At 45.0% G+C, this 26533-nt stretch overlaps 2 protein-coding genes and 1 pseudogene across 3 annotated transcripts; 2 read left to right on the top strand and 1 right to left on the bottom strand.

Annotated features, from left to right (window-relative positions):
• The first annotated feature begins 4620 nt into the window (after nucleotides 1-4620).
• LOC116078875 lies at nucleotides 4621-5567 on the top strand (annotated as a pseudogene).
• Nucleotides 5568-7630: 2063 nt separating this feature from the next.
• On the top strand, nucleotides 7631-17844 carry Fam183a (family with sequence similarity 183 member A). 2 transcript variants are annotated; one of them, XM_031354259.1, is made up of 6 exons: nucleotides 7631-7740; nucleotides 8634-8705; nucleotides 9084-9252; nucleotides 11364-11423; nucleotides 13984-14087; nucleotides 17543-17739. In XM_031354259.1, the coding sequence occupies exons 3-6, from the start codon at nucleotides 9114-9116 to the stop codon at nucleotides 17651-17653; spliced, it is 414 nt and encodes a 137-aa protein (XP_031210119.1). In that variant the 5' UTR covers nucleotides 7631-7740; nucleotides 8634-8705; nucleotides 9084-9113; the 3' UTR covers nucleotides 17654-17739. The 2 variants fall into 2 exon arrangements, with proteins under 2 accessions (XP_031210119.1, XP_031210120.1); XM_031354260.1 differs by lacking the exons at nucleotides 7631-7740; nucleotides 8634-8705; nucleotides 11364-11423 and having other exon boundaries at nucleotides 9012-9252; nucleotides 17543-17844.
• Nucleotides 17845-23831: 5987 nt separating this feature from the next.
• LOC116078865 (olfactory receptor 2T8-like) lies at nucleotides 23832-24915 on the bottom strand. The gene has a single exon (XM_031354226.1). The coding sequence runs from the start codon at nucleotides 24822-24824 to the stop codon at nucleotides 23832-23834; it is 993 nt and encodes a 330-aa protein (XP_031210086.1). The 5' UTR covers nucleotides 24825-24915.
• Nucleotides 24916-26533: the final 1618 nt, after the last annotated feature.

Genomic DNA, 26533 nt, shown 5'->3' with positions numbered 1-26533 from the left:
AGCCAATCAAATCACTGGAGTGGGGGATGGTGTCTTCCAGTTCTAGAGAGAATGCTGTTGAGGCTGGTGCTCTGAGTACAGGATCGGCAGTGTGTGGGTTAAGGATATTGACCCTCTGGTTCAGCACTGAATTTCACTCTTGGTTAGAATCTAAGCTAGCTCATAGCTTTCAGGAACTAAGATTCAAACTCTTGGATAATGAAAATAAAATATATAACAAAATCGGCCTTTAAAAACTATCCACTATGAATTCAGGCAACACGCCAGAGGAAATCAAGGCTCAACACAGCAGACATCTGAGTGAGGAAGTAGATTCTGGAAATGTGTTCCCTGGGTGAGCCAGGAACCCAGGCTGCTACAGAAAGTACTGCAGGAGGCTCTATGTCCTGAGCTTAGAATTCCATCCGGTCTTCAGGACGTGGGTGCCTTGGCTCTGTGCCCTGGGCTGAGGGAAGAGCCTGGTCTCTCTCTCCTGCTTAAGGGGCTTGAGTCAGCTTACTGATCCAATGTCTTTATCTCTGGGTTTGCATAAAAGGTCTTCACTGTAACCTGGATCGCTATTTAAAACTTCATAAAAAAGAAAACAGTATAACAACTTTATTATTTTTTAAAGTTTTTGATCTGGAGTCAGGGTCAATGTTGTATTAGCAAATCCAAGGACCATTTGCAGTTACTGAAACTGCCTGATTGCCTTTCTCACTAGTTACTTTCAACAACACTTATACTTAATATAATGGTGCTAAGTATTAGAATTACAACGAATCTATATTTACTAAGTACAATTTGCCTTTATCATCTTTTTGGTACATAGATATTTTGTAATAAATAGAAGATCATACTATATTGTTTGTACTTCATATATTTTGATTCTATAAAATTTGTTAATTTAACATCATTAATAGACATTAACTTACTTATGCTTGAAAATATTAAGTATATGATTAAGATGAACCCCTTTTCCACCAGGAAAAGAACTTCAGAAATAAACAGTGACACAGCAGCCACTTCCTATCCAAAGCCCTAAGTCAGGGCAGCAGATGGATTGTGGTGTTTAGAGCTCTTGTCCATCACACAGGCTGTGCGTTTGATTCCAGCACAAACAATAAATCCTTGTCTTTCGTTTCTCAGACTATTTCTGGTCCTCAGTCTGGTGAGATCTTAGAGTATGGCAGAGCCTTTCATGGCTCCTGCTTGAGCTTTCCTCGGTGTGCTAGGGTCCTGGATAGTCAATAGGGTTCTGGCCCCCAAAGCAACCTCAAACCAGCGGCTTTGTGAGCCAGTGGATTCTGATTCTGTTGTCTCATTAGCAAGAAGAATAAGGAAACCCAGAATGAGAGTGAGTGGAATGGACAGAGAGTAGAGTAGAGAAGCTTCCAGGAAAGGAATACCTTGTACTTTTTAATTACGCATAGAAAGTAAGCCAGGTGGTGGTGGCACATGCCTTTAATCCCAGCACTTGAGAGGCAGAGACAGGCAGATTTCTGAGTTCAAGGCCAGCCTGGTCTACAGAGTGAGTTCCAGGACAGCCAGAACTACACATAGAAACCCTGTCTCGAAACCCACCTTCCCTACCCCTGGAAGAAAAGAAAGTAATTTTTTTTGTTAACTAGTTTAGAATCATGCATATGATTATTGTGAAGTTTTATATACTCAAGCTATTTTTTTTTTTTTTTTTGGCTGGCTCTTACAATGGTCTTGTGGCCATCTTCACAACCTGTCCTGAGTTAAATGTCCCATATTTCCCTTGGTGTTTGTGATGGTTGGTTTTAATGTCAAGTTGGTATGGGCTAACTCCTGTGATTCCTCCACAATGGTGAACTATAGCCTGGAACGTTGATCTTAAAAGAAGCCCTTTCTCCCGTGTTTTATCACAGCAACAGGAAACAAAATTAGGGCAAAATTGGTTTGGAGAAACAGGGCCTTTGTTGTGGTAACTGCAACTGGCTAGCTTCTAAGCCTTTGGAAGGACTGTTTTGTGGAATGTAGAATTTGGAAATTTGGGCTGAAAAAGCCACTGAGGGTTATTATAGCCAGAGTTTGCAGCAAAAGAATCCTGGGAAATGACAGTAGAGGCTCAGGTCATGGGATTTTATAGGGTACAATGACTCTATCAGAAACTGGGATAGGAATACCCCAAGGATAAAGAACCTGACTTTATTTGGTTCCTGTCTCGAGAACCTAAAGGAGGTTGAACTGAGAGAAAATTGACCTTGTTTGGCCCAGGCCATTTTAAGGCTGGTGTCCGGGCTGCAATAGAGAGACCAGCATCACCGCAGAGAAGCCTCCAGCCTGGGCAAATGGGAAAGCGTCCTGAGGGAAATCCTGATTCACTGGAGGCGTCACTTTGTGAGAATCCAAATACTATAATGAGAAAAAGTTTAAGCCTCGGGGTTCCCTGCTCCTCCAAGCAGCTCCACAGGTGAGTGTTTCCCCAGGGTCAGTGTGCAGAACTGTTAGAGTGTGGAGCAAGGGCCGAGCTGTGTTTCCCCAGGGTCAGTGCGCAGAGCTGTTAAGAGTGTGGACAGGGTCCCCAGTGAAGGAGTTGGAGAAAGGAGCAATGGAGCTGAGGGGTTTGCAGCCCCTTAGGACGAACAACAATATGAACTAAGTAGTACCCTCAGAGCTCCCAGGGTCTCAACCACCAACCAAAGACTGCACATGGAGGGGTCTGATTGTTCAGGCAGCATGTGTATGGTAGAGGATTGCAAATTCAATCATCAATAGGAGGAGAGGAGCTCGGCCCTGTGAAGGTTCTGTGCCCCAGTGTAGGGGAATGCCAAGGCCATAAAGTGGGAGAGGGCGGGGTGGCAGGCATGGGGAAGGGGGAGGCAACAGGGGCTTGTTTTGGTTGTTTTTGTTTGTTTCTTTGTTTTTTGGAGGGGAAACTGGGAATGGAGAAATTTACATGTAAATAAAGAAAATATCTAAAAAAAAATAAAAATGAGAATTCATATCACTAAAAAAAAAAAAAAAAAAAGAGTGTGGATCAAGGGCCGAGCTGCATCAGGAGCTGGCGCAGAACACTGCACTGTTGCAAGTCACCTCCTTATGCACTGGTTCTGAAGGCAAAGGGGCAAGACTGGGGGATCATGAGAGCAGTAGACGCCAGGTACTGTGTCCATGCCCACCAGATGTACAAAAGCTTTCTCAGTTCTGTGCCAGGAGAATATAGTTGTGTTTTATTTTTGCGATGTTTTCAAAACTGCAGGAAATTCAGTTTTCACCGGGATATCCATACCTATCCTCCTCATCCAGCTCCTTCAAGTGTTCTCTTTACACGTGACAGGGCGTATCTGCTAAGATGTATCAGGAATTCCAGGTAAGACCTTCTCTCCCACCCAGAGCATACCAGCACTTGTACTTTCTGCAAACTCTGTCCTTTCCTTAAGCACTGTGCACATTTGCTTTATCAAAGGGAAAATCCCCACACTGCTCTCCCCAACCCCCCGCCAGCTGCACAGATGCTGGCACAGCACCCCAGCTGCAGCCAGTGCCTTCCTCAGCCCCCATGACTGCATTGCTTGCTCCCAGCTGACTTGTGGGTGATCAGGACAGCCTTAGCCAAATAGGAGTGCAGTCAAGGGTTGGCAATACATGAAGAGAGTGGGAGCCTTGGTTCTCCTGGTAAGCCACCTGTGGCTGATGCCATCTCTGCAGCTGCTGGTGAACCAGGAGAAGGGCAGAGCAGCAGACACGTCCATGGTTGTAACATATTCCACTAAACCTAATCAGCAGGCTGCACGTTAGGCATCCAGGAAGGGTTGGACCGTTATGTTTGCCCGCACACTCGAGCTTTCTCTACTTTAGTTGACTTCACAGAGAGCTCTGGCTTCTAGGCTGATGTCTGAGGAAGACCACCGATAATTGTTTTGGTTTGCCTAATCAGTAATCATCCAGTGAGGGCTCATCATCAGACATTGACCATCTCTTCATGCAGGGGAAGAGGACCTGCTTCTACGAATGCATTTGCAGAGGGGAAAACAGCAGGAGAATAAATAAATGAAGTCACGGGTCTCTAGGAACAGGGATTTATACAAACCTGAGACTCAAGTGTTTACATTAAATGTGCCCCTCAATAGAGCACAACTGTCCAGTGGTGTGGGTAGAATTATTTTTTAACTTAAAAAAGGCTCTTAAGAAAAATGAATGGAATCTATACTGAGAAGGTGTGTGTATGAGGTGAATTAGCAGTAGGAAAAAAGAGAAGACTCAGAATATCAACAGGACATGTTTTAATGATTAAAATGAAAAGAATAAAACCTCTACCCTCTAATCATCAAAATGCTCATAAGAGTTGATTTGCCTCAGTGTATAGAAAGTACGTACATGGAACTGCGTCTCACTTGACTCCATGGAGAATTTACAAGCAAAAGAGCTCTGGCAGGTGTGCCTTCTTTATCCCTTCTCTATTTCCTCTCTTCCCATGCTTCTTCCTCTCCCTTTCTTCCTCCTTGATTCTTTGAATTGCCATTTAGATAGGCTGCTATCAGCTTACTTTGCTGATAAAAGGCATGCATCCATCGTCAACATGGACCTGCACGCATGTCCTGAGCCTGCCTGTTATTTTTGTCCCTTCCCTCAGCTGTGTGTGGCACTGCATCTGACAGAATTTGGGCAGACATGTTTAATCACCCAAGAGTGACTCACTTCATCCTCAGGGGCTTCTCAGATGTCCCACAGCTGAGATTGGTGGTCATCCCAGTTTTCTTGCTCATTTACACATTTGGCCTCCTGGGGAACCTCTCCATCATCACAGCTGTGAGGAGAGACAGTCGGCTACACTCTCCCATGTACTTCTTCCTGAAGAGTTTGTCTTTCCTGGACATGTGCTACACCTCGGCCATCATCCCCAAGGCAGTGGTGATATCTGTCACAGGCTCAGGGGTCATCTCCTATCTCGAGTGTGTAGCACAGCTTTACATAATTTTTACATTGGCATGTACTGAATGCTACCTGCTTACAGCCATGGCTTACGACCGGTGCCTGGCCATCCTCAGACCACTGCTCTGTGGAACCATCATGAGCCAGAAATATTGTTCTGCATTGGTGATCACTGCCTGGGTGGGTGGGGCCCTGTACTCAGCCTTCCATACATTCAACACCTTCTCCCTCCCCTACTGTGGACCCAATGTTGTTGAACACTTCTTCTGTGACATGCCTCCAGTCATGAGACTGTCCTGCACTGATTACCATATCTCAGTGAGGAGGTGGGCTTTGTTGTGAGCAGCTGCATTATCATGAGCTCCTTCGCCCTCACAGTGGTCTCCTACATTGGCATTGTGGCCACAGTTCTTCGCATTCCCTCAGTGGACGGCAGGTGGAAAGCATTTTCTAGCTGTTCCTCTCACCTGACCACAGTCATCTTGTTTTATGGAACTGGAAGCCTTGTGTACCTGAGGCCTGCCTCTCAGTACTCCCCGACAGGGTCGCCTGGCATCCATTTTCTACTCTGTAGTCACACCTTCCTTGAATCCAGTTGTCTATTGTCTGAGGAACAAAGACATGAAGTTTGCTCTACAGAAACTTTACTGTGGGAGGAAGTACTGAGTCCTGGAGGACTCCAGTGTGTGGCTATGATGGCTGTTGTTGAAGCCAGGTAATTTTCCCCCTCAAACTTCCTTTCCCTTCCTATGTCACTTAACATTGTTGATCAAACCAGAGGACCTGTAGGATCCTCCCCAGTTCCCGCATTACATATATGTAGGCAAAACATTCATACATATCAAAAATAAAAAAGCAAACAAATCCTCCACAAATATCATTGTGGAATTCTTGGTTCCCTGAGCTGTATTCATTTCAGGAGACAGGAATCTCAGGTCTTTGCCATCAGCCTGGTGTAAAGGCCATGAATAGGAATTTCCATTATTTTTTTAAAACTTCATTTTCCTGGACTGGCACAACCCCTGGAAATCGAGTCCTGAAGCCAGCACAGCAGCCTGATACAGTTCCAGCAAAGATGAGTGGATTGCTCCACTAGTCCTTCTATCTACAATTTTTGGGTTTTGGTCTCTGTGTGCTGAATTCTTGGAGAGTTTCTGCATTATGATTCATTTTATGTTTTTTTTTTTTTTTTTTCTGAGAAAGATTGTGTCTGAGCCTTTTTAGGAAAATCCTAAATTAACTCCATCTGGCCACTGTTAAGGAGTCCTCCTTATGCCGTGGAGTTCGTTAAACACAGATAAACACATCGCTAGATGAAGCCATTACTCCAGGAATCTGTTTGGGGCATCAGCCCCTGAACAAACTCAAATACATAATTGGTGCAGGGTAAACCGACACAACTGACTGGCCAGGAGAATAGGTTACAGATTCAAGGTTTCTTTTTATTATAGGGTTAGAGTTCTCTGAAAATGTAGTTTAAAGAAAGAGGGTCATACAGGGTACACTTCTGGAGGAATAAAACAGTAAATAAGTTAGATTGACTAAACCGTATTCCTACTTTATAGTGTAGATGATGAAATATATACTAAAAAGAATTTAGGTGTTAGTATTTTCTAGTCATAAGAAGATCGATTCAGGTATTTTCTGTTTGTCTGGAGTGCTTTAAGACTACAAACGTTGCCAGCCTGAAAGCAGGCTGTCACATAATGTATGTGTTTGCTTTGGGGGTGATGTTCTTTAGACTCTTTAAATTGGAATTATAGGGATAAGAACAAAAACAAAATCTGTTCTGTTTGTATTTTCTAATTGTAACTGAACTTGTAACCCTGGACATGTAATGAAAATAGTCAATTGCATAATCTGTAGCACCTGGATAATCATTAGTCTTTGATCTGTGACACTTGTAGAAATAAAACACCTGGATGCTAGATGTCAGAGCTGAGCGATTCCCCTGAACACCATGACCTGACTCACTCCTCCCCTCGCTGACTCCTTATGGACTTGGCAGGCTGGCTGCCCTGTCAGTGTGGACCCTCAGTAGAGAAGGACCCAGGCACTGGATACTCCATAAGCAACTCATTTTATCACGCAGACTGTTCCTTCTGTGTCAAACTGTTCTACTCATCCAGACACTCGAACCATCTTCTGATTTTGCCCCATGCTAATGAATTGTAAACATTCACTTCCTTCCCTTTTATCTAAATAGCCATCTCCATCCCCCATGCTCTAAACAGCTCATTGGACTTTAATTGCAGTCTCGTCTTAGGCTAGGATTCCTTCCTCCAGCCCTGGGTGGAGCGGCCCAGGTGCTAGGCTAACAGTTCAGGCTAACAGTTCAGGCTAAAGGACCCTTTAATGGGCGGAGTACAAGTGAAATCTTATAAATTATCCTCGAACAAACCGTGTGGCTCTGAAGGCTTGGCTTATTCCTTCTGACTTTCAGGGAGTCAGTGAAGGCTCCAAGAGGCTGTTTTTAGCTTTGCTTGGGCTGTTTTTGCAGGGGCCAGGCATGGGTCATGTGGACAAGTCATAAAGGCACTGTATTGACCTACTTAAACCAGTGTGATCCAATCATCTGAGTGTTTGAAGGGACTATATAATGATGTAAGCAAACAAAACTGCAGACACCCAGTCAGACACAAAACACCAAACACATACCTCCCTCTATTGTGCCTGGGACTGGAAATGCGGGGTGGGGGTGGGGGTGGGAGGGAGGGAGGGGAAGAGAGAGAGAGAGAGAGAGAGAGAGAGAGAGAGAGAGAGAAAGGGAGAGATATATAGCTTAGGCATAAACAAGTACATTTAGAGAAGTAATTAAGTTTCCAATAAAGCATCAACAGAGAAGGACTCTACAGCTCGGTAAAGCTTTTAAAAGGAGGTTGCATGTGAGCTCACATGAATGTCGGGTAGACAAGAGGCAAAGAACCCTGCAGACTGAGGAGAAAAGCTGAGAGAAAAAAAATTATGAAGTCCTTAGTAGATGTGGGGGTTTGGGCAGCAACAGCCATACCCCTAACAAGTGCAATGCTGTCTATCACACATTGAACATTCTGGGTCATAGTGTGTGAGTAGATAAAAGATCACATGCTTTAGCATGTGTTCAGCTGCTCATAGAGCCAGAATGGTTTCTCTCCCTACTGCAGGTTACTTAGGGTTATTAAAAAATAAACCATGTTATAGAAGGTGCTTAAGGGTTGAACACAGGAATAAAAAGAAAGATGGTGGTTGCCAGGTGAGAGGGGTGTCAGAGGACCATTGCCTAAGCATGAGTTCTGGAGCTGGGTTTCACACTATGCCCCTACTTCATGCAGCTGGACGGGATACTTGAGAATGGCAAAGATAGGAGATCTTAGAAGATGCACATTTTATCACAACAAAAAATTGAAAGCAGTTGGGTCTGGTGGGGCAGGCCCATAATCCCAGCAACTCAGCAGGTTGAGGCAGGAGGATTGCAAGACTAACCTCTGCCTGGGCAACTTAGCTAGTTCCTGTCTTAAAATAAGAAGGGAAGGGCTCATTGGTGGAGTAGCTCTGCAACATGCAGAAGTTCAACCCCTAGTGTTGAAAAATAATAAAATAAATCATTAAGATGTCAAATTACTTAGATTAGAAAGGATAGTGGTCCTGTTTGTTTCCTTGTGCCAGTCAGATTAGTTTACTCTCTCTCTCTGTCGCTGTCTCCCCCACCCACCAGTGCGCACGTGTGTGAAGATGTGTGTGTTAGAGGTGGTTTTTGTTTATTTTAATTCTAGGCACCTACTTTCAAACCTATCGGCTCTGGCTCCTCCCCAAATCATCTTTAGGAAGTGACCAGCCATGTTGAGGTGCACTTTTCAGTCTCTTCTTCCTAGGTGATCCAAAGAACAGCAGCTCTTTCCTAGCAGCGCAGGGGGGGGGGGGGGGGGGGGGGGGGGATGAGGTGGGACTTGAGGTGTGGAGATGGGGCTCTAGATCCAGAGGCTGAATCCGGGTCCGAGGACACTGGTGGAGGCCTAAGGAGACACCAGGAGCCCGAGAACTGGGAGGGGTGGAGTGGACAGAAGCCAGGGAAAGGCTGCCAGGGAGGGTGGTGCTGCAGAGCTCCCCCCCGCCCCCCCCCCGGCTCTGTTGCCTAGAGACAGAAAGGACGCTGTGGCCTGAACACAAGAGGAACACCCGTTGCCTGGAAACAGTAAAGGCGATCTTTCTCCTGGCAAGGGCAGGTTGGATAGCTTGACTTCTCAGAGAAGAGCATGGCCATGTCAGGGCGTGTGGGACAGATGAAGAATCAAGATGAGGTCCACCAGAATCAAATCTTGCGGGAACAATTTCTCAAAGAGCTACGGGCACAGAAGCTGTACACGCAGTATCACGTGAATCCCCTGCGCAAGGGTGAGCCGGCCCAAGAGGGTTGGGAGGAGTGGGAGAGCAAACATCCTCTGCCTCTAGTTATCTCTTTAGAGTTCAGACAGTTGAGCTTTGAGGGGATCGCTCCCCATGTCACTCCAGCCCCAATAGATAAATTAAAGTGCATCCAGAATTAAACATTTTAGATGGAGAATAGAGATAGATGATTAATGGGAGGTAGTTTTGCTTCTCAAATAATTGCGCAGAGTTTTTTATGTCTGCTTTTTGATAGTACTTTGGTCTCTTTTTAATACACCCAAGGGGTTTTGTCGTTGTATGGCTTGCTATTATTGCTTTGACTTTTTTGCCACAGACCTCCTTAAGACTTAGAAATGGTAGGCTACCGGGTGCAGAGCTTGACACTCCCCCCCCCACCCCAACCTCAGTAAAGCCACCCCTCCTCCTGGCCTCCCACGGCCTCCCACCGCCTCCCTCCTCTGTGACTTTACAGGGCAAACGTAGCCCCTCTATCCATTTAAGCCATTCACTCTCTAATAGAGTGTCTGAACCCCCACGAGGGTCTCCAAGCTACGCTCCTTCAAGTAGCAACCTCCCCCGCCCCATTCCCTTTTTTGCTCCATATGTTAAAAGACCAGAGTGGACTAATTCCTTTGTAAACATTTTAGTTGCCTCCTGCCTTTTCTGAGCTGTAATTTCAACCCACCAGCCTCTAAAGTTGCACTGGATCTGGCTCTGGTTCCTATCCAGCTCCATCCATTCTGAACTCCCACATGTAGCTCCATCCATCCCATCCTACCCAAGATCCTTCAGTAAAGCCCCAGTGTCCACTCTGCTCTGCAGCAGACTGCTACACACAAACACACACACACACACACACACACACACACACACACACAGTCCTTCCTCCCTTCATTTCTGTAGAAGTAGATTTCCAAAACGTGTCAGACTGTCTCCTGTACTCACGTGTTCTTTGTCCCCAGTGTCTGTTGCTCCTTAGCCACAGTGTACAGCAGCTTGGCTGTCTGCAGAAAGTGCAGAGACTTCACTTTGCCTGTCTGTAACCTAGTTTTCGCCAGGGTACCTGATCACTAAAGTCAGGAGGAAATTATTCTCCAGTTCTGTTTAAACATTGTCCATTCTAAGACTTAAAAATGACACACACACACACAGGCTTTCTCAGACACTGCTGTCTCCTGGCCCAGACTCTCTGGGTCCACTGGAATATAATGGGAATTCACTACAGCGTGTTGGTGCTTGCTTTCCTCCACAAGGACTTTGCTAATGTACAAAGTAATGCATTGGTATGATCCAATTCGATATCTTAGGTGTCTGGGTGTGTAGCTGGGAAGAAAATGGCCAATGAGGTCTGAGACAAACTGATTCCCATCCCCTTGCTCATTCCTGTTGCTCTTCACCAGCAGCCTCCGCCTGAGCATCCCCCCTTTTGACATTTTTGACTTCTGGCTGTCACTCATCTTCTTCCCACATGTTCTCACACAACGGACCCCAACTCCTTCATTCAGGACTCACAAGCATCTCCTTGGGACACTTACCGCACACCCATGCCATCACCTCTAAGCATGTAGCTTGCTCTCAGATTCTCCCTCATATGTTATCCCATGTTGGTGTGCTGTCTGTCAACACACTTAGAAGGAAGGCTTTGAGAGCAGGCCTGTCTGCAGTGTTCCCATCAATAACAGGAATTGGAGGATGTGGGCTCAGTTCCTCTTATCAATGGCCTTATGTCTGTTCATCACTTCTGGTTCTCTGGAATTGGCCTTCAGGCATATTTGCTTCTCTGCCAACCAGCACTGGCCCAGAGAATGGTTTTCCATGTTGGAAATCAGAAGCCAGTATCCACCTGAAACACTTGGAGAGTGTCCCTGTGGCCATGAACTGACTGTTAGCTGTGCTTCATCTTGGTCATCTCAGGTCCAGTAGACACTCCTGGCTATATGGTACCAGAGTGACATGCTTGTTATAAGGCCCTTGCTCCTTAGTGTCCAGCATAGTTTCTGGCATATGTCAGACTTCTCAGGGAATGTTAGGCAGGGGGACCTGGTTGTGGGTGAGTTTAGGACAGGTGTCATCTGCTAATGTGAATTGTGCTGTTTGTTTTTTTTTTTTTTTTCTAGTTCACACAATTACGAGGAAGCCCATGTCTTGGCATGATAACTTGGAAGAGGCAGAAGATGGTAGGTGCTAGGCTTGAGAATATCAAGGTTCAGAGCACAGAGGGGCAGGCAGGCTGGTGTCACTTCTCAGGGTTCTGTCACCTTGGGGGCAAGTATAGGGTCCTCTGAAACTAGATTTAACCAAGGTCACAGGAGACTGACTTATTCATCCACAATTCCATGTTATTAAGCATGAAGCCAACAATAATGTTTCCAATGCCCTAACCATCCATCCATTCATCCATCCACCCACCCATCCAACACCCTGAAGTCACACTAACTGGTTTCAAATTTCAATTCCACCACCCACTAAGCAACTGACTTTGGGCAATGCTCTCGTTTTACTCTTTTGCTGTGTAAAACACTCTAATCAAAAGCAATTTGATGAGGAAAGGGCTTATTTCATCTTGCGTTTCCAGGTCTTGTTCCCCTGAGACAAGTCAGGGAAGGGTCTCAAGCAGAATCGTGAAGCAGAAGTCGTGGAAAAGGCTACTTGCTAGCTCACAAGCTTATGCTCAACTAGCTTTCTTATACAGCCCAGAACCTCCTGTGTAGGGCTGGTGCTGCCCAGAGTTGGCTGAACCCACCTACATCAATTATCAATCAAGACATTACTCCCCACCCCATGGACATGCCCACAGGCCTACCCGATCTAGGCAATTCTTTCATCTAGGCTTTCCTCTCAGATGTCTCTATGCTGTGTCAAATTGACACTTAACCTATGACAACTGGCTAGGTTAACTTTTTTTGTTGTTTTTTGTTGTTTTGATGTTTTTTTGTTTTGTAAACAAACCTTCCTGAAACAATTTTTAGGGTTGTTATGAAGTCTAGGCAAAACCATGCAAGTACTTGGTACTTGGGATGGGGTGTGGTATGTGGTGGTCAGTGAATGATGGCTGTTCTTTTCATAATTACCCTGTAGGAGGCCATGGAATGGAGGAGGCCCTGGTTATGAAGAAGGAAGTAGGCTTGTACATACCTGGAGAAGCCTTAGGGAATGGGATGAGTGAGCCAATGTCTCAGACTGGTGCTTCTGTCAGGCAGTGGCATTATGGGAAGAGTTCTCAGAGACTCCAGGTAGAGACAGAGCCTCCCAGGGGAAGCCCGTGTAAGGACATTTCCTGCCTTGTGAAAAGCACAGAAAGCAGAAGCGCCATCAGGGTCTGCAAACTGCACACCATGGCTCTTGTCCTCGCTGCCCTCAGCGGGCTTTCCAGCTGTCATGTCCCAGGGCTGTTCTCTGCTCAGCATCCAGAGTCCCCCTTCTCTCATTAGGTGTGTGACATTGTAAGTTACTAAGATGCTATGTGACTTGGTTTCTTTGTATGAAATGGAGGCTTTGCAGTACCTGCTCCTTTCTTTAAAGTACGGCTCACTCTTTGGAAGGTTTATGTTTATGCTTAAATGTTGTATGCTTTGTTCTCCATCTAGATCCCAAGCCATAGGAGAGCAAGGCTCATGTCTGTCTTGCCCAAGGCGATGCCCCCAGGACCCAGAATCCACCTTGACAAAGTAATTGAAAGATGGGCAGAAAACAAGATTCCCACATTTCAGGGCCTGGTCTAGCCTCAGGGGCCATTGTTTTTTCTTTAGGGGACCCCATGGCTAATGATGAGGAACATATTTTGGTACAAGGCTCTGACTTCTTTAAAGTAATTTAAAAACTTTTTTGAAATTATCATCTAATTGCATCATTTTCCCCTTTGCTCCCTCCACCACCTCCCACATATTCCCCTCATTGTTTTCCTCAAATTCTTAAGCTTTTTCTTTAATTGTTGCTGTACACACACATCCTGCTCAGTCAGAATCATGTTACTTGTATTGTATGACTTCAGGGCTCCTCACTTGGTATTGGATAACCACCTGTGGAGGGCTCTTCCCTGGGTTAGACCATTTCTCCGGATTTCAATATTCCTTTGTTACCTGTAGTTTTTTGCCAAATTTGGTTGAGGTCTCACGAGCTTCCACCCATCCACATTAACACGTGTATTGGAGCTGTCATTTTTCAGGTCTGGTTTCGGCAACCATATTGGTGGGTGTAGCTTCTCTGGCTTTTCTAGGATAGTCTCACAGCAAACTTCTTGCTTCTTTGGCTCTTACAGTCTTTCCGCCACCCTTCCTCAATGATTTCTGAGTCTTAGGTGCTGGGTTGTTTTGTAGCTATATCAACTAAGAGTAACCACTACACGCTCTTTGTTCTAGGCAGCTTAAGCAGTCATGGTTTTTGGTAAAGGTCTCCCTCTGTTTCAAAGAAGTTTCCTTGATGAGGGCTGAGAACTGCACTTTTCTGTGGGCATAAAGCTAAATAGTTACAATGTAGCTAGGATTTGTGCTGCTTTAGTGAACTGGTGGTTGAAGGAGCTCCTCCACGATTCTGGACTTCACTAGCCCAGGGCAATTGGCTAGTTTTCAAGTAGCAGGTCTGATTTCCTTCCTGCTGAGCAGGCCTTAAGAGCAACGGTAGGGCTGTGGGTTACCCCCACAGGTACGCACACCACTCCTGCATCCTCAGGATGGTTTATCATACCATGCTGGTGGTTGGAGTTTCTGATTCCTTTTTTAACTGGGCCTCTTTTCTCAGCCAAGTTCCTGAACCTCATTCACCATGCTGCACAGGGTCCAAAAAAGAAATATTCAGAGGCACAGACCGAAGCCCAAGAAATCGGATGGGACCCATATCCTTTGGTGAGCATGGTTCCTTCCCATAATGGTATCTGGGAACATGACAGCAATGGCAGCGGTGGCCAAGAGGACAGGTTAGGGAGGCAATTTCACCTGGATTTGAATTCTGGGTTACATTCCCTAGCCTGTGTGACTTGTCACTTGGGTAAGTCACTAAGTTGCTTTATGACTCAGTTTCACAGTTATGAGATGGGAAGCCTATAGAATCTATCTCATAGGGTTTTTAAACACAGGAAAGAAGGCAATATTTGTAAGCTACCCAGGACTGTGCCTGGCACATAGACACTTTTGAATAAACCCAGGGTGGGCTACTGTAATGTGGACAGGGACAATCAGAAGAAGGGGCCCAGAGCAACACTGAGCCCCAAGTCAGGTGGTGACCCTGGTGTTTTGGCTTAATACCCATTTTCTTCACCCACTAAGAGACTGTCAAGTATCCCTCACTCCCAAGGGTCCTCTGCATTTTGTGTCTTCCTCCTATACAAGGGGCAAGACTTCTCACCCACTAAACTACTCTAGTTCCAGCAGGTGGCGCTGCTGCAGAGCCATCTCATGGGGATTTCAATCAAAGACTCTAAAGAGCTATCTTCACCATGGCTCACTTTCAGAGTTTCTACAAAGCTCCTCTTCAGATATGGCATACTGTCTGGGAGAGAGAAGCCTTCAGGAAATGGGAGAAAGATGTCAGCAGGGCCTTAGAACTTACACAATGAAGACGGAATTTAAGATCGAGAAGGGGATGGCTAGAGAGCTGGAGAAGCAAAGGCCACTCAGCAACATGGCAAGGGGTGGGAGAGGAAACTTATTGAATAATAGAAGGGTACAAAAGAAAATATTATTAATGACATTACTGAAAATGGATCAAAGAATCAGGTCTTGAGGGGTTGTTTTAATAAACAGCAAGGAAGGGGTTATTTGGATGAGGCAATGTTGCTGTGGGTTCTAGCCCAAGACTGGGATTTGCAGTGGACAGAAATGGGCTGAACTGTTGAGGCAGGGTGGACAAGCGAGAACTTGAGACTAAGGACGAGATCTGGGGTCAACGGATGGAGATTGCCAGGAAGAAGCTGGGGGATGAGGGGGACTCAGGCTAATCTAACCTAAGAGGATCGATGCCGAAGGCAGAAAAGGTGATCACACTTCACATGTGCGACAGTGTGGAGACAGTGGGGCCCTGGTGGAACATGCCACTGAGGGTGGTGGCTCTCGTTAGCAGATTTAGCAAGACTTGCCAGAACTGGACAAGACAGGGATGGATATGGAAGCTCAAAGAGGCAGACCTAATTGGAAAGAATGCAGGCCAGCATAAGCAGTTTGATCGCTGAGAGAATCGTCTCTATGCCAAGAGAAAAGTTTGAAGGAAAGAAAATGGTGGCAAAGGTAGAAATTAGGTTAATTAGATAACGTATCAATACAGAGAATTGTTAAAAAGCATAAATTGTTTAACCTAGCGTTCCTCCCCCTGCTCCCCCCTTTTTTTGTGAGTTTTAGAAAGTTTATTCTAGATTCTTTGATGGTAACATTACGAGAGAGAGAGAGAGAGAGAGAGAGAGAGAGAGAGCACCTATTTGCATAGTATAGTACAAGTAACCCTGTGGTGGGAGGGGGAGCTTTAAAGAAAGTGAGAAAAGGCCCAAAGTACCAGAGAAAGCAGAAAGAGGCTCTGGGCCAGCATCCAAAGACAGAGGTGAAAAAAATGGGAAATTGATGCCTGTCTGAGTCAGAAGGCAGATCCCACAGAGACTCCTGGCGGGTCTAAAGCATCTTACCCTTCTTTATTTTCACTTTTAAAGAGGAAAGATATAGATCTTTTGGATTCAAAGTATCTAGTTGAAATGCGTCTTTGACCTCTTGGTAGGCTGGGCCAGTCAGGCATGCCCTGCTCAGACCCTTCTAGGCCTTACAGATAAAACACTGTTGTAAGGTATCTGTAAATAGTACTTTCTGGTCATCACCATGGCCTTGGGACAATGCCATCAGATGGCACTGTTGACATATAAAGGAAGTATACTCCGAGACGGACTTCATCACCATGACAACACTTCATGAGAAAACTTCATGGAGTAAGGGAATGTTTTGGCCCACAGTCTCAGAGGTTTAATCCCTGGTGGCTTGTTTTCATTGATCCTGGGCCTGGGATGAAGGAGAACACTGTGGAAGAATGAGGCCTGATTGAGACTCAGCTTCACATCATGCAAACCTTGGCCTGCTTCCTTCCTGACTTTTCTGAACCTCACGGCAGTCAGGAAGTACAAACAGTAATATAGGAAGGGACCACAGCAAGCTCTAGGCTCCAAGGACACACCCCAGTGACTGTCTCCCTTATCCTGGCCTCAGTTTACCACCTCTCAGTGGTTTACTCAAGGTTTGCATCCATCAGTGGATTATTGCAGTCAGAGCCCCATGCTCTCTCCCAGAGGCTCAACTCTGACAAGTGCTTGGATTAGGTGTCTTAGGGTTTTACTGCTGTGGACAGATACCATGATCAAGGCAGCTTTTATAAAGACAACATTTAGTTGGGGCTGGCTTAGGGGTTCAGAGGTTTAGTCCATTATCATCAAGGGTGGAGCTTGGCAGTGTCCAGGCAGGCATGGTGCAGGAGGAGCTGAGAGTTCTACATCTTCATTTGAAGGCCACTAAGAGAAGACTGACTGGCTCTCATGTGCTTAGAAGGGTCTCATTGCCCACACCCTCATGACACACTTCCTCAAACAAGGCCACACCTCCTAATAATGCTACTCTTTGGGCCAAGTATTTCAGGGGGGATACTTCCTATCCAACTGTAAACCCATCCAAACCTATTAAATGCCTGTGGTATCACAAAAGGCATTAAGCTGGCCTTCAGAGTGGTGCAGTTTGGGGCAGAAGAAGCTTGACTGGTTGCCATTTAGAGCACCAAGTGCCCTTTCGGGACCTCTTCTTGTTCAGGCAGTGACCTCAACTTCAGAATAGGATCATTTGGGAACTCGTGATTCCGTGAGCGTGTCTCAGCCTCATGCCTTCAGGTAAATGCTGAAAGCATGCTCTTTAGTTTACACCGTGTAGGTCCTAGAAGATTTACATGTCAGAGTACTTACTTTAGCTCCAGACTCCTTCGACAAGCTCGAACTTTGGTTAAGCGGCCCATGCTAGGTGCTGTCCTAATAGCTCGGCTTCAGTGATATGTATGAGGCCTCTCCTCTATGAGCTACTTTTCAGTGATGGTGAATCTTCAGGCAAGGCCTCCTTCAGGCAACAGTGAGGGGATTACCTCAGCTTTGCTAGGTTGCTGCTCTTCAGTTCTTGGGTCTTTGATGTGAGTGTTCAAATCTCCAGGCCACTATGCAGGATTTTGCAAGGAAAAGGCCTGTTTTTCACAGGAAGATGGGGCCTGATTCAGACCCAGCTCTCTACCATTTAAACCCTGGTCTGCTCCATCTCTGACAAACTTCTTTCTGATCCTGCCTCCTCTCCTTTAGATCAACCCAGACCGTCAGGACCACAGGCTGAACCACTTCAGAGTCTACCATGACATCACTCTGTATAAGGCTAAACTGTGGAGCCTGGGGGAGGACGATCACCAGAAGTAACATTCTCTAGGTGGAGTGAACCTGCACACTGAATTCCCAGTGCATGTGTTGCCTAGAGGAATAAAGGCTGCTTCTGTCAAAACCTACAGAAGACTCAGAAGTAACATTCTCTAGGTGGAGTGAACCTGCACACTGACTTCCCAGTGCATGTGTTGCCTAGAGGAATAAAGGCTGCTTCTGTCAAAAACCTACAGAAGATTCACAGGTTGTAACATTAGATTTAGGGTCAGGCAGTGTCTGAGTAAAAATGATTCAGGAGGCCCTGCAGCATCACCTAGGCAGAGGGAAAAGGAGGCCCCACAGAGCAGTGAGGTAAAGAGACGATCTGATTGGTTATGACCTGTGTCTGTCCGATTTATGATGGTTTGAATAGCTGACCACTGATGATTAGCTGAAGCTCAGGTACTTGTTGTGAGAGAAGGTCTCAAACAAAACCAAGCAAATTGAACAAACAAACAAAATATTGGGTGGTGGTGACAAACACTTTTAATCCCAGAACTCAGGAGGCAGAGGTAGACAAATCTCTGTGAGTTCAAGGCCAGCCTGGTGTACAGAGTGAGTTCTAGGATAACCAGGACTACACAGAATTAAAATTCTGTTTCAAAAAACCAGAGAGAGAGAGAGAGAGAGAGAGAGAGAGAGAGAGAGAGAGAGAGAGAGACAGAGAGAGACAGACAGAGACAGACAGAGAGACAGAGACAGACAGAGAGACAGACAGAGAGACAGACAGAGAGAAACAGTCAGAGACAGACAAAGATGGAGAGACAGAGACAAAGATGGAGAGACAGAGGCAGAGAGACAGACAGACAAGCAGATGATATATAGAGAGAGACAGAGACAGAGTATGTTGCATACCAAGTTAAGTTGAAATTCATTACTGTCTTCCAATTTCATTTTTGTTGTCATGATAAATACCTGGCAAAAATCTGCATAGTGGAGGGTGGGTTTACTTGGACTACAGTCCCATCAGTCCAGGGACTCAAGCAGCTAGTCGGTCACATCTGATCCTCAGTCAAGAGCAAAAAGAAACCTGTTAGAAGTATTACAGCTCTGCTCCCAGGGAAGCTTTCCTCAATGCAAGTGTAACAGCTCTGCTCAGAGAGGTATCCTGGCATTCAGGATCCAAGGTATACCATAAAGTTACACTGCAAACAAACCTCACACAATAGATTTATTAGGAGGGAAAAACCCAAAAGGGTGACTGCCTCTGCTCCATCAAGATGCAGCAGCTGACTCAGCAGAAGGCAGGTTGTATATAGAGGGTTTCTTGAGGATTGTGGTGGAGCTTTCCAGGATGGCCTGGGATTGGAGGGATTCTGTGGCCTGATCTTGAAGCGCAAGAACATTAAGGCCAGGGTTCTCTTTCTTGGCCCTGGTATCAGGGTCAAGTCAGAGTCAGAGTATTTTTCCTTAGTGATTTATCTTACACATGCACCTCTGCTTCTGCTTGCTGCTCAGTTTGGCAATGAAATGGTGCTATCCCCCAAATTCAGGGTGGGTCACTCCACATTAGCAATACAATCACCACAGACGTGTAAACAGACTGACCTGATCCAAATAATCTATCATTAAGGAGATTAATCTCAGGAGATTCTAGATTGTGTCAGGTTGATAGTTAAACTTGCCAGCACACTATGTATATAGTGAACTGTCAACAACTGACAAATGAAATTTTGCAAAGCAAATGAACCAGTTAGCTGAAAAGCTTGCCCACATAATGACAGAGAATCACTGCCATCTGTACATCTGGCAGGCGATCAGTATCTAGAACATATCAGTAATTCAGAAAATTAGGCAATATATTATAAATAATCCAATTGACAAATAGCCCAGTAGAAATGGACAGTTCTCAAAAAGATGGAAACAAAATGGCCAGTAATGCATGAAAATTGTTCAGTGTCACTAGTCACCAGAGAAGAGGAAACCTGAATAACACAGGGATTCCAGACTACCTCAGTTGGAACGGTCACATTCAAGAGACAGAAGCTAATGCTGGTGAGGATGTACACGAGTCTTGACCACTGTGAAAGCCAAGATGGCGGCGACTAAAGAAAACTGAGAACAGAGCTAGCGCCCAGTGGATTCATTCCTAGTCAGCATCTCAAAGCTTACTGCAGCACCTTTCACACTTGATTAACTGGAACCAACCTCAGTGCCTATATCAGAGCAATGCACAGTAGAAATGTAGTTTACATACACAAGAGTCTTTTACAGTCATAAAGAAAAAAACACAAACCTATGGAGTTTCCAAGGAAATGAAGAAAGCTGGAAATATCCTGTTAGTGAATTAAATCAGACTCAGAAAGACAAATACTGTATATTTTTGTCATATGAAGTTTCCAGATTTTAAAGTGAGACATAAACTTATGTACATACAAGTGAATTTGCTCAGGGAAATATGAAGGACTCACTGATGGGAGGAGAGGAGAGAAAGGGCAGGGTAGGGAATATGGAGGGGGATTTGCTCAAAGTGCAGCATATAGTTGAATGAAAATGTCCTTGTGTAACACAATACCATGTGTAATGAGTATATACAGTGACGCTTTCTTCTTCTTATTATTATTATTGAGATTGAGTCCTATTGTGTATCTATGGCTGGCCTGGAACCTATTATATAGATCAGGCAGGCCATAAACTTACAGAGGTCTAACTGTCTCATCTCCTGAAGACAGAGTATAAGAAGAAGTGATACTGATGAATTAACAGGAACCAGAAATAAATGAAAGAGGCTCCACCTGAAGACCTCTGCAGTACAATAAGAAAGAGAGGTGAGGAAGAAAAGGGGTTGTCTGGATGGCTCAACTTCTGTGTATCACTACACAGAAGAGACGTTTATCCATGTGTGCTTCCTGCTTTGGTTAAGACTGGGTCTGCAGGGCATCCCAGAACACTTGATATCTTTCTCTAGGACTTGGCCTTTAACATTCAGCAGTAAGAGGCAGGCAAATCAGGAGTTCAAGTTCAAAACAACACAACCCCAAAAAAGAAACAGAAAATAACAAAAACAAAGGAAGAAGAAGAGGAGAAGGTGGAGAAAGAGGAGGAGGAAGAGGAGGAGAAGGAAGAAGAGGAGGAAGAGGAAGAAGAAGAAAAGGAGGAAGAGGAGGAGAAGGAGGAAGAAGAGGAGGAGGAAGAGGAAGAAGAGGAGGAGGAGGAAGAAGAAGAAGAAGAGAAGGAGGAAGAGGAGGAGAAGGAGGAAGAAGAGGAGGAGGAGGAAGAGGAAGAAGAGGAGGAAGAAGAGGAGGAGGAGGAGGAGGAGAAAGGAAGAGAAGGAGGAGGAGGAAGAGAAAGGAAGAGAAGGAGGAGGAGGAGGAGGAGAAGGAGGAAGAGGAGGAGAAGGAGAAATGTGCTTTGCCCTAATAGTGACAATTAACATCAAACCTGGCTAAAGATGTTAGTTATCAGTAAGAGGGGGAATAAGAGCCCAAACCAAACAAACACAATGTAGAAGCGAGAAGTGAGAGACTGCTATGATTATAAGTTTATCATTTATTTTATGGTAAGTTAAAAAGTTCCTATTCCACCCTGGTTAAGGGTACACTGACCTACTGAATGCATCCTGCAGATAATGTAGAGACCAAGCGCTGTGGTCACCATCTCTGCAAGTGTACCCGTGTCGCAGGAAGCACCGAATTTATATCACAGGTGGGCTGAGCTGCATCAGATTCCTGTCCATGTCTGAGGCCTTTCCAAAAGCATGGCAGGACCTGCAGAGCTGGATCACACCATGCTTTCCGGTTCATGCTGTGTAGACCCTGCTTGGGATGCTCTGTGAGATGTGCAGGACTTCAGTAATGATGTTTGAGAAAAGGGAGTGTGTGGGAGAAGGGCTCTAGATGGAAACAGAATTAACAAAGTTACCCAAAGCAAAGGGATAAAAGGATTAATTCTTATATTTTTTTTTTTTTTTTTTTTTTTTTTTTTTTTTTTTTTTTTTTTTTGGTTTTTTTGAGACAGGGTTTCTCTGTGTAGCCTTGGCTGTCCTGGAACTCACTCTGTAGACCAGGCTGGCCTCGAACTCAGAAATCCGCCTGCCTCTGCCTCCCAAGTGCTGGGGTTAAAGGCGTGCGCCACCACCGCCCGGCAATTCTTATATTTTTATGAAGCATTTTCTTAGAGTTGCTTTTGTGTTTGTCCTGTCTTTGGAAAACAAAATGCATTTTTATAAATATTTAGAATGTATTACTATATTAATTGCTTGTAAAATAGATACTTTGAAAATGTACCAACTTTATGATCTGAGCTTGCTGTAGGCTTATATCTAGTCATGACATGAAGGAATGTGTGTGCTCTGCCAGCCAAAGCTTTATTTTTTAAACACTGCTATCATCCTTCACCTGAAATGTTATACCTCAGAACACTATTCTTTATAGGAAAGGTGTCAGGTTTTTCAGGGTCTGAATACTTCAGTAGAATTAAAACAGATGTTGTAATGCAGTTCAACCAATCGCCAAGGTTCGTCGCTTCAATAAAGTGGAAGAGTTTAAAATGGAACCCCCAAGTACAAACTAAGTAAAGAAAAAAAGTCTGCAGACATTAAATACAAACACTAACAGAGTTTTCAAACTCCAAATGCTCCTTTGAATATGTGAGTGAGCCACAAGTTGTTTGCTATGGGAACAGCAATACCTTCTATTTTTATTTTCTATTTTCCAAGACTAAAATACAAAGTTTACAAAAGAAGATATCTCACCTAGCAGTAAATTAGTATAGAAACATTGAGCATCAACAGCCACCAGGAAACTACACACAGGAAACAGAACAAGGTACTGCCACACTCAGGAGACTTCATGAGCAGAAAAGCTTGGTGAAGCCCGGGGCAGCTGCACCCTGTGTGAACTGTGTGTGGGAATTGGAAATCAATCTGATAAAAGGTGGTTCATCATCCAGCAAGTGAAGTGAAAGCATGTAACTCAAAAAAGGTTGAAGGTCATCCACATGTCCATCACAAGGTAAGAAACAAATGATGGTTTTTGAAATACTAGCATAGTATTAATTAAAAAGAATAGCTACTGGAGTGTGTAAAAATACAGAGAATCTTCACAAAGGTTTCTCTCTCTCTCTCTCTCTCTCTCTCTCTCTCTCTCTCTCACACACACACACACACACACACACACACACAGTCATAAAAATGAATGCCATTGGCATCCAGCAATGGGACAGGGTAGGGTGGGAATGGGAATATTCTGGTGCTTGAATCTATGGGCAGATTTTCATTAGAAATGGGCTCAAAGGAGCTCCGTGCAGTTTTGAATTTTGCGTCTTTTGGTAACAGGTACAAGGTGAGAGGTCGGTAGAATTGACTGGAATGTAAGGCTTGCTGTGAGTACCCTCCAACTTGAAAGCTGTGCTTCAGTCACTCCAACTTGAAACAAAGTAGCAGTTTGAGCTCCAGGTTGCTCTGTTCCTTGGTGGTGGTATAAACATTCTCGAGTGGGAAGGTGTGAAATTTTTCAGCGGGAAGTTGTGATATTTTTCAGTTTTTTGAGACTTCAGTTTGAAACGAGAACGTGGCTCCACAATCAACTCCCAGCATGAAATTTAACCAAAACCTCACAGTAACGCAGAAAATAACGGAGACACCGGCAGAGGTGCACATATACTCCTTAGGTGTGGCTTTGCTTTCCACACTCACAGCTACCTGCAGACAACTGCCAACTGAAAAAAAAAAATTCCAGAAGTAGTCAACTCATCCCCTTACAGGGCTACCTTCTGAGTGCAGGTTGAGATTTCTTAACAGTCCTGGCCAGCGTATCAACCTGGTATATGCTACCCACCCATCACTCACATAGGAGCTCCCTCAGTTCTAATGATCTTAATCTCATTCAATAATGCCCCAAAGTGCACAAGTCCTGATACTGAAATTTCTATGTTAAAGACAAGCTGTAAAGTACTTACTAAGTTAAATACAGAAGCTTTCCACTATTACTAAGGGGGAAGTAGTCTGCTGGGTTTTGCTAATTCCCACAGTAAGAACAAATGGGTCTACGAAATCGAGAAGGACAGAGAAACATAATGCTACTTTTGCTGAGGCTCCTCGGGCTCCTCGGGCTCCCCGAATTCTAGCCACAGGTTAGAGGTATTGAGTTAAGGTGGAAAAGAAACAACCAGAGTTTGGAATTCTCAGAGGCTTTAGCTATTCACTGGGCATCCTGAGACAACCTCTGTGTTGAAGGCGCTACTGAGTACCTTTCCCCTTTGTCCCACCACCAAGGTCCAGGCCAACCAAGGCATCCTTACTAGTTAGGGCAGCACAGCGGGCCACGCACTTCCTCAGGCTGCCCTTGACCTCGCTGTTCCGAAGACTGTAGATGAGGGGGTTGAGCATGGGGGTAACAATAGTATAGAATGCTGACACAACCTTATCGTGGTTCGCTGACCTGGAGGACGCCGGCCTCATGTAGCTAAAAGTAGCCGCTCCATAAAAGAGGCCCACTACTGCCAAGTGCGAGGAGCAGGTGGCGAAGGCTTTCTTGCGGGCTTCTGTGGACCGCATTCGGAGGACAGTGGCCAGGATAAGACCATAGGACGTCAGGATGAGGGAGAAGGGGATCAGAAGCATCAACACACAGCAAATGTACATGACGAACTCAAATGCTGATGTGTTTCCGCAAGCCAAGCGCAGTAACACAGGGGCCTCACAGAAGAAGTGATCTATTTCATTCCGGCTGCAAAACTGGAAGCTCAGGGTGGCAGCAGCCTGCATGGCTCCATCAGCTGCTCCCAGGAGCCAAGACCCCAAGGTTAGTCTCCAACATAACTGCCAGCTCATGAGAACCGGATAGCGCAATGGGTGGCATATAGCCACATAGCGGTCATAAGACATGGTTGCTAAGAGGAAGCATTCTCCACCTCCCAGCGTGAGGAAGAAGAAGATCTGGAAGCCACAGCCAACGGCAGAGATGGACTTCTTGCCCATTAAATAGCCAGCTGCCATTTGGGGCACTATGGTAGAGACCAGCATCATGTCCATGAGGGAGAGTTGGCTCAGGAGAAAGTACATGGGTGTGTGGAGCCGCTGGTCCTGGTGAATCAGGAGAAGCAGGAGGGCGTTGCCTATCACAGAGTTGAAGGCCACAGTCAGAACCAGCACAAAGAGGAACAGGTGGGCTCTGGTGTGGTTAAAGAGTCCTAGGAGGATGAAGCCCACTGTAGTGTTCCCCCTGTCCATGGTGTACAGCAGGAGCGACACTGTGAAAGAAAGAACAGAGGAATCTCGTTACCTGTGATGCTGTATGAAGTACGCATGCCCAGGAGGTCGCCTATGAGAAACAGTGAAACCCACTTCAAATCCTTCACCCATGTTTGCAAAATATTTCATGGTCCCAAAACTAACATTGATTTTTTTTTTCTCATTTCCAAGGTTTCCCTGACAAACATCTGCCCAGAATAACAAATTGAATTGATATAACAAATCAAAGTTCTCTGTAAGTAGCAAGTGACTCGTGACTTTCCATTACCTGATATCTATATAAATGGTTGAGAACACTTTGTCATTTATATTTTCTTGTACATTATACTTTGCATAATCAAATCTTAGGTGCTTGATTAAATTAAGTAGGTATTTGTTAATACAATTTAGGGATTTGTTAATGTAGGCGACACATTTATAATATATCAAATTTTTGGTTTATTGAGACAAGATCTCCGGTATCCCAGGCAGGCTTCAAATTTCCTGTTTAGTAGAAAATGACCTAGGAACGTTTGATTTTACTGGCTCTTCCTCCTGAGTGCTGAGATCGCACGCATGTGTACCGTGTCTTGTTTATGCAATGCTGGGGATGGGCACAGGGCTTTGTGGGTGATGTGCTAAAACTACCTAAACCACGCTGCTCTTGGTCCTGTCAAAGTTTCTTGAAAACACTAAGTTCACATAATTCTCTCTAACACTGAATAACAAATAGAAGGATGCTCTTAGATCTAGAAACAGAAAAGGCAGGATCTGTGGACAGAAGCTAAACTCTCCCCAGGTGGAAGCTCCCTAAGGTCTGTTTACAGAAGCTGACACTTCAAGAAACAATACCCTTCCTGGGTGTTTCTACAGTGTGAAGCTGGAATGCTAAACGCACACTTTAACGAGCTGTTCCAAAATATTTTTCCATGTCAGACAGCCCCTCCCTCTTCACGATCGCACAATCTCACCGTTTCGTGGATAACTCAGAGACCCTAGTTTTTGCCTAACTGCAGAGAAAAAATGATTCCTGCTTCCGAGCCTTTAAGTCTTTACTTATTTCGTCTTTGACTTGCTGGCACCCTGGCTGTTTGAGTTTATTGAATCAAAATATCCCCAGCTACAAAGATGTGGATCCTAATTCAGTCTCAAGGACGTTGTCTAGTTCCAAGGTCTAGAGGCAGTCTGTGGCCTCTGGGGTACTTCCTGTGTCTCTCCTTAGGTCAAATCTCTCCTCTGGTTGAAATGATGTCATCATGACATATTCAGTCCCAGGCTGAGCCCCTGAGCATTTTAGTTGTTTGTTTGAAAGGTAAATATTTAGAAAGTTACTTTGAAACTTCTCTCTGTTTGGCGCATGGCTGTTCACTTTTCATGCTTTATCATATACTTTTTACTCCAGAAAGGATATGGAACCAGGGCTACGGTGCTCACAGCACATCCCATGCTGAAGACTTAGAATCTCCCCTCCCCGACTCATCTTTTTTTTTTTTTTTCCATTGTTCCAACCTCTCATTATTGAAGATAAGAGAAACATTAAGGTTGTGTTGTTTAGCCACGGGAGAGCACGTAGCAACTTTCTTAACCTACTTTCTGCATTCAGATAACTATTTTGTGTACATAGTCACTATGGTGTCAGCAGATACTGTCTCCACCCGTCATCTAAACTCTCTTAATGCCTCCAAATGAGATGTCAGCCTCACTCAGCC

The sequence above is a fragment of the Mastomys coucha genome, unplaced genomic scaffold, assembly GCF_008632895.1.
Source record: "Mastomys coucha isolate ucsf_1 unplaced genomic scaffold, UCSF_Mcou_1 pScaffold5, whole genome shotgun sequence".
Classification (NCBI taxonomy): Eukaryota; Metazoa; Chordata; class Mammalia; order Rodentia; family Muridae; genus Mastomys; species Mastomys coucha.
The sequence above is the reverse complement of the archived record's forward strand: the minus strand, read 5'-3'. Positions and strand labels throughout refer to the sequence as shown.

Excerpts from the sequence above, each read along its gene's own strand:
- Fam183a (XM_031354259.1), top strand. The coding sequence starts at position 9,114 with ATGGCCATGTCAGGGCGTGTGGGACAGATGAAGAATCAAGATGAGGTC. Across the intron at positions 9,253-11,363 it reads CGTGAATCCCCTGCGCAAGG|TTCACACAATTACGAGGAAG; the intron begins GTGAGCCGGCCC and ends TTTTTTTTCTAG. Across the intron at positions 14,088-17,542 it reads GATGGGACCCATATCCTTTG|ATCAACCCAGACCGTCAGGA; the intron begins GTGAGCATGGTT and ends CCTCTCCTTTAG.
- LOC116078865 (XM_031354226.1), bottom strand. The coding sequence starts at position 24,824 with ATGGACAGGGGGAACACTACAGTGGGCTTCATCCTCCTAGGACTCTTT.